The sequence below is a fragment of the Quercus lobata genome, chromosome 2 (assembly GCF_001633185.2).
Source record: "Quercus lobata isolate SW786 chromosome 2, ValleyOak3.0 Primary Assembly, whole genome shotgun sequence".
NCBI classification, from domain to species: domain Eukaryota; kingdom Viridiplantae; phylum Streptophyta; class Magnoliopsida; order Fagales; family Fagaceae; genus Quercus; species Quercus lobata.
In genome coordinates, this window is record NC_044905.1 from 39,642,056 (window position 1) to 39,649,474 (window position 7,419).

Genomic DNA, 7,419 nt, shown 5'->3' on the forward strand with positions numbered 1-7,419 from the left:
CTAAGGTTTAAATCTCTCCTCCCAAACTATCGAATTGTTAAAAAATAAAATGTCATTTTATTCCTAGTGCCTTCCGCCAATTAAAAATTAGACGGCAAGACAGCCAGATGCATCAGGGTGTATACTGTTAGTAACACCACAGGGATTTACAAAATGGCCCACTTTGTGAGAAAATTTTGCGAGGAGGAGACGTATTTTAAATAATTTTTTTTTTCTTGTTTTAAAGAAATTGTAAAAATGAACCAATGTGATCTCTTTTAAACAAATCTCTGTAAAGATTTCAAAACTAGTCATTACTTGCAACATCTTCATCAGATGAAGAACGTAATGAGTGCTTTGCATTAGCTGGACCAAATAGCAACTCCAAGCAGAAATCAGGCCCACATATTGATCTTCCTTTTTTCCCAACTTTATCCAATTCCCCCATAGTGAGCTGCAATTAATGTTTTAGAAAGTGTAAGATAAGTATGTCAAAATCAACTCCAAGCAGAAGTCAGAAAAAGTGTCAGCTTATTCTTCAGCATTGAAAGGAGGTGATTATAGTTTATAACAACTTACTGATGCAAAAAGCACCAATGTTTACTTCTTTCAGCTTTACTTTGAGATATCAGATTTTATTTTTAATTAATTTTATGATTGAATTTATGGGTTGGAATCGTGGCTTCAAATAATCCCTGAAGCCTATTAAAAGGATGCTGCAGTGCAAATTGAATAAGAAATTTATTATTAGAGAATCTTTCTCTTGCTTGGAGTTGGTGGTGAGGCAATTAAGGTGGTGGTATTTTAAGGTTTTCAGGCAATTGTTTTCTAATATTAGAAACTGTTTTCTCTTTTATCTCTATTTTTCTACACCTGTCCTGTTCTGCATCACTTTCCTGAGTAACTACAGTTCTAATAAGGGTTGTTTATTAGCAACTAAGAATTCTCTTCTTATTATTATAGATAGAACTTAGAAGGCAGACAAAGCCCTGTGTAAATAACCATAACAGTACCTGTAACAAGCTGCTCCTAATAAAAGCTGTATTGAAGCAACAATAGAAAAGTCGACCTCCAAACATTTTTTCGTAGAATATGACGCGCACATCTCCGGTAACCTGTCCAATCAAATATACTCAAATTAAGACTTTGGCATGGAACAATTAAATGGCAAGGATACAAGCTTCCTTAGACACATAAGCTGTCACAAATTTCAATAGGTTCTCAAATGATAAACACTATGAAGAAGTGGCAATGATATCCAAATTTCCCATGAACCAAAAGATTCCAGATGTAAAGACGATTTAAAAAAAAAAAAAAAAAAAAAACATGTAAATGTCTCTCAAGATTACTTTATCAATCATACTCAATTCAATACATGTACGCATAAGTCATCAATTACTTACACGTAAAGGTTGAACGAAATGATGGTCAAGGCATGTTTTCTGGTAGATTATGGCATTTTCAGTGTCCATTTGGACTACACGATTTGGTTCTTTTAACTCCAATTCCTTTTCTTCTTCATCACCTCCAATGAAGGATAGATAATACCGTGGACTGCTACCTCTTTGATAACCCTTCTTAACTTGTCTGCAGCTACTCCGTAAAACTTCCACAGATGGACGGTACAGCTGATTGGGTATCTGTAAAAAAAGGGCGATGATAAAGTTATTGTGAGCAGATAAAGAAAGTAGCTTACCAAATAATATTCAAATCTTACAGATTGGTTCAGAAATTAGAGGATCAAAATAAAGAATTCTTGCCGGGAAACAAACAAGCAAAATGAGAACAAAAAAGAAAATAGCAACTGCATGCATGCTTCAAGACCTGTTAAGCAACTTACTTCTCATCAAAAAACAAGATAAAAACATAATCCCAAGTTCTGACATAAAGTCACAAACTTTTGAAAACGAGTCATGTGAATTTCCCTTTGATGAATTTTAGAAAACTTGAAAACAACGATAAAGATCCGAGTTAAACTTTAACCAAGAGCTGAAATAATTGCAGAGTACATTCAATCAACTTAATTGGAACAAAAGAAAATCTTAATGAAGTTTCAGTGTATCATGATTTCCTTATAAAGAATTACAAAGATTTGCATATGAGAAAACCAAGTCCCAAGTCAGATCATAAAGCCCTTTTTTCTCTTAGAACTCTTACCTCTTGCATTTCTGAGACCACAAAGAAAACTGTGTCAACATTAACCATGTCATAAAGTCGAATCCGCCACAATTCTCTGCTACATGGTTCAGGCAAATTCACATCTGGCAGTCCATCAGTATTTCCCCCAGGAGGTGAAAGTATACTCTCCCAGTATCCCACATAACGGCGTTGGCTTGGTATCGAGACCTGTGCAACATATGCAAAATAATGCATTCATTTATCAACTTATGGTCAGAAAATATTCACACCATCCATTAAAGAACAATGACAACAACCAAGTTTTGGTTCCAAAATTTTCGGTCAGCTATAGATCGTTAAGAGACCATTCAACGTCACATGTATTCTTTTTCCACCATTCACTATCCATTAAAGAACATTTGCAGAAAACATATAGGACATTGCACAAAAGTTCTCCCAAAAAAAAAAAAAAAAAAACTGAAATTGACATTTTTCAGCAGATTTATTTTATACATTATAAGTGGTCTTGGATGTCTTTGTTAGAAACTCCAGGAAATGTCACCTGAAGGGCATTGGCGCATTTTTTTAGCATAAAATATCTGTATATGGTATTCTGTTTGCAATTTGGAAATCTCCTGATAATCTCACATCCAAAATTCATGAAAAGTTTCTGTTTTTCTCATTCAAACTTTTGATCTGACCTGCTTTCCTTTCATTTCTTTTTTGTTTCTAAACTGCAGTTAGTTTAAATCCTATAGGTTTGATTACTAAATTCTTGAATAGTTTTAAACAATACTTGTCATATAGATTAACGCATTTGTACTCAGTTATAATTTTTAAACAACACTTGTCATATAGCTTTGATCACTAAATTCTTGAGTTTTAATGGATCACTTATAATTCTGAGTCATAAATGCCCCCGCCCGGGGTGCCTTAACGGTAAGGGAGAGTATCTAGACTAACTATAAACCCAGAAGTCCTTGGTTCAACTCTTAGCTGAGGCATTTCGTGATTTACCAGATGCCTGCTCAGTGGGATGTGTGTAGGCATCCGGGGTTTGTCCCTCAGGGGTGGTCCCACTGGCCCATAGCTTGAGGGGATTCCTTGTCATAAAAATAAAAAAGGGTAAATTCCACAAACCTACCTTGAGATTTGGACTAATACCAATAAAGTCCACAAAATTTAAAAAGTGACCATTTTAGTCCTTTTTGCCAAACAATTTGTAACATTGTTACTTTTTTTTTTCTTCATTCTCTTGTTCTTTCCTCTCTCCAGAATCACCTCTCTCTCTCTCTCTCTTCATCTGAGTCCATAACCTCTGACCAAACCGAGCATCCCAGCCACCCGACCCAACCCACCACCACTTCAAATTAACCATCCTCCGCTCAAATTCGGCGACGATTAGCCCTCCTTGTTGGTGGCCGGTGGTTCTGGGTTTGTGGGTTTTGTTGATGCCGTTGCTTTGCTGGTGGTTGATGGTTTTGTGGGTTTCGCTGGTGGTCGGTGGTTGGTGGTCACTGGCTTTTTGTGGGTTTGCTGGGTCAGGTCGTTGGCTTTGTGGGTTCTATTCTTCAATTTTTTCTTCTTCTCTGAATTAGAGAAAGGGAAGAGAGAAGACTCAGGAGAGGGGTCAGAGAGAGGACAGATGGTATGTAACGGTGTTACAAACCGTTTGGCAATAAGGACCAAAATTGTCACTTTTTAAATGTTGTGGACTTTATTGGTACTAGTCCAAACCTTAGGGTAGGTTTATGGAATTTACCTAATAAAAAAAAAAAAAAAAAAGTTCTATGAGTCATAAGTGTCACAAATTTCAAACAAATTTGAATCACTTTTGCATCTGAAGTGGTCTTAGAATGACAATATTATATGATGACAATTTCCTTCTTCTAACATCCATAATTTTTGTGTCACCCAAATTCTTATCACAATATTGTCCTGCCTAATTAAAAAAATTCCAAATAATTTCCACTGGCAAACAATTCAGAATTCTAAATTTGTCAGTAACCATGTCAGCATAGGTTTCACTGAACGAAAGGATCTGTTTTCAAAATTATCAAGCGGCTGACATTGCATTTCACTACCACACAACAAAATGATAACTTTGGCATTTTAACTTGTTTGTGTTATACCTAATATGACTTACTCCTTCATTATTGGTGGTCCGTCTATCTGCATATAACTGAAGTGCTGCATCTCCAGTCATGCCAGTGTACACTAGATAGGCACATACCATTAAGCCTGTTCGACCTTTGCCTGCCTGCAAAATTGTAGTGAGAACCACTTACACTAAGGCCAAAAAAAAAAAAAAAAAAATTAATGTTTCACTAAAATTATGAAATCCAGGTTTCTAAACAGATATATACAAAGTTTGTGCATTGTATATTCAATAATTATTTTGAAACAATGGACTGTGTTCAGTGGTCATCGGCAAGTCATGCCACAATGCAATTGTATGGAGATCCATTATACTGTTGCACCAATGAAGGAAACACATGGGAATTATATAACCTGATCTTTCAGTAAACATACTAAAGCCTCTTGTGTATCTTGATATAGTATTTTGTACTTACTAAATGAGCCAAACAAATCTAAGCTAAAGAAATTATTACAAACCAAAGAATGGCAAGAGATATTTATGCTACATGCCAAGCTGCTAAGATTAATAAACAGTAGAATGCTACAAGGATCTTAAGTTGATTATTGAGGTCATGCAAACCAGTCTATGTTTTGTGGTCAGCTAAGTGGCTAGTGGAGTTGTAAGTATTGAAGCTACAATGACTAGATTTTTTAAATTTTACCATAGAAAATTGTAGATTTATCAAAAACGGATATAGGGAAAATGAAAACCACAGGAAATTGAAAAGATAACAAATAAACGAACCCTCTTTCAAATTGAAATGGCAAGTTTGCAACTATTACCATGCAGTGTACAGCCACAATATTTTTTGGATCACTTGATAGCCATGAATGTACACTTTCACAGAAAATCTTGATCAGTTGGAGAGGGGGAACATGGTTGTCATCAAAAGGATATAACTCCACTCGGCCATCAAAATTTGATGGATCATAAGTTTCTTCTATACAAAGATTGTAAATCTGCAAGATTCCATCAAAGAAACATTATATTTACAGAGAGAGGGGAAGAAAGAGAAAAACTCTATCAGTAGTATAATGCCAACATTTGCGAAGTAAGCAAAAGTGAGGTGATATAATAGATGAGTCAGGGTTGAATGTGTGCACCTTATAATGACCCTGATGTGTCATGTCCAGCACAGACTTGACCTGCCAAAGAGGATTACGAAACATTGCTCGCATACGTTCTGCAGGGAATGACATTGCAAGCACACGATCTGTGATATATGACATGTCAAGATCATAACCAGCAACAAGCATGCGCCTTCGTTGCTTAGATACCATGTTACGGATGTAACAACTTGTGCTGATATAATTAATCAGATGATGCTGTATGGTAAGTTCTTCATCCTGCCCTGGCCCTTGCTTTGAAACTTTTAACCCCATTTGGCTAATTTGGCAAAGCAAATTATAGATGATAATATACCTGTTGAAGAAAATTTAAATATAAGGCATCTTTCTATTCCGAACTATTAAGTCCAAAAGCGTAGATTTTGGCTTTCCACAGTTATCAATATTTTTCTGATAGTGACGAAAGTTCTCTTATCCAATTGACTAAAGTTAAAAAGGTCAAAATCAATGCACAAAGCTCCCATTTTCGCAGAGTTAAGAGAAATGATTTGTAGGTAGCCTTACCCTAAGATGACTAGAGTTGTAGGAAAAAAAATTGCTAAACTTATTGAATGTATGAGAAGCTCTATATCAGTCAAAGACAAACATTTTGATAAACCTGACCAACAATTTCGAAAGGATGGTTGGTCATCTTTAACTCTGTAATTGAGTAGGCTGAGGTGCTATGCATCATTTCTTTCGTTCAATAAATTCGTTATTAGCTACTTATCAAAATATATAAATAAATAAAATAAATTCTTTATTAGCTGCAGTACACAATTGCAGAGTCAATAAACATTCAGAAGCATAGGGCATTTGACTATTTGAGGAGATATACCTATGATTTATCAACTGTGGCTGATCATCCATCTAAAAATAAAGTTCAACAGTGGCTAATCAAATCACTTCATAAATTTTTTTTTGATTTATTGTGATGATTATCAAATCTTTTTTGGCTAAGGGTTGGGATTGGAACATCTTCATATTATATCACACGCCATTTAATGTCACTTACTATCCATTTGATCCCTCTAGGAAATATGCAATACCTTGAAGAAACAGAACCACTGGAAGTCCCACCATGAAATGCCAAAATTGCTTTACATTTCAAAACAATTCCACATATTGTAATATCTCAAAGTAATTAGTGTCATCGTTATGAACGCACGATAATAACATAATAAGTATAACAAAACTTCTTTCAATGGTTAGTAATTCATCCACAAACCTCCCGCCTCTATAACTCTTATTTAAAACAATACGAACTTCAATAAAACAAAAATAAAAATCATAACTTTGAATCATTTAAAAAAAAAAAAAAAAGCTTAAAACTTTTTCATGTTCCAAAACTTTCTCAAAAATAGAACAAATTGGAGGACGTGAGTTCAAGATCCACTGGGTGCGCGTAACAATCATTAAACAAAGGAAAATGGGCTTTTTTTTTTCTTTTTTTTTTTAATTATTAAAAAAAAATTGTACCTGAGGTGAACATGAAGCTTGTGATTGAGTCACTTAGAAATACCCCCAATGAAAAAAGAAAAAAGAAAACCGAGAGGGAAGAATAGAAGCAAATCCTAGGGTAAATGTATAGGAAATGATAAAACCCTAGAAAGTGCTATGTGAGAGATGAGGTAAGGGAGGGCGGGAGGTGAATATGAGCTCCTCCATATTTTGGGAGTCCCAAGAAAAAGATTGGAATTCATTTTGTGCTAATTTTGTACCTTTTTCCCTCAGCCCCAAATTTGGAGCAAATCCGGCCGAAAATTTTGCCCCTTTTTTTTAATTAAATAAATAAATAAAAGCAATGGATGAAATAACATATTTTGGATGACTATTTCGTTTTGTTTTTGTTTTTTGTTTTTGAAAAAATAAAATAAAAAAGCAGACCTTGACCGTTGGAATGAATGGCGGGGAGTTTTGGTTGTGCAGGGTAACTGAAAATGTTTAGGTCATGTTTGGCTGTTGGGACATGAAGTACTTCTCTTAAGTGTTTTTTTTTTTTTTTTGTAAAAAGGGTCTTTCTTTCTTTTTAATTTTTATTGAGGAGAAAGTATGGTGGGAAATTATTAATAGAGA

The 7,419-nt window shown here is 34.8% G+C and overlaps 1 protein-coding gene across 2 annotated transcripts; it reads right to left on the reverse strand.

The window, feature by feature from the left end:
- Positions 1-204: 204 nt before the first annotated feature.
- On the reverse strand, positions 205-7,012 carry LOC115978342 (phosphatidylinositol 3,4,5-trisphosphate 3-phosphatase and protein-tyrosine-phosphatase PTEN1-like). 2 transcript variants are annotated; one of them, XM_031100365.1, is made up of 8 exons: positions 6,823-7,012; positions 5,341-5,659; positions 5,020-5,196; positions 4,244-4,357; positions 2,137-2,325; positions 1,383-1,619; positions 993-1,094; positions 205-433 (listed from the first exon to the last, which is right to left on the reverse strand). In XM_031100365.1, exons 2-8 carry the CDS (start codon positions 5,617-5,619, stop codon positions 287-289), a joined length of 1,245 nt encoding a protein of 414 aa, XP_030956225.1. In that variant the 5' UTR covers positions 5,620-5,659; positions 6,823-7,012; the 3' UTR covers positions 205-286. The 2 variants fall into 2 exon arrangements, with proteins under 2 accessions (XP_030956225.1, XP_030956226.1); XM_031100366.1 differs by lacking the exon at positions 4,244-4,357.
- Positions 7,013-7,419: the final 407 nt, after the last annotated feature.

Bases quoted from the DNA above. Each gene is read 5' to 3' on its own strand.
- LOC115978342 (XM_031100365.1), bottom strand. From the start codon at position 5,619: ATGGGGTTAAAAGTTTCAAAGCAAGGGCCAGGGCAGGATGAAGAACTT. The intron at 5,197-5,340 runs GTGCACACATTC...GGAATCTTGCAG, and splicing joins CACATCAGGGTCATTATAAG to ATTTACAATCTTTGTATAGA. The intron at 1,620-2,136 runs GTAAGAGTTCTA...CTTTTTTTACAG, and splicing joins TGGTCTCAGAAATGCAAGAG to ATACCCAATCAGCTGTACCG.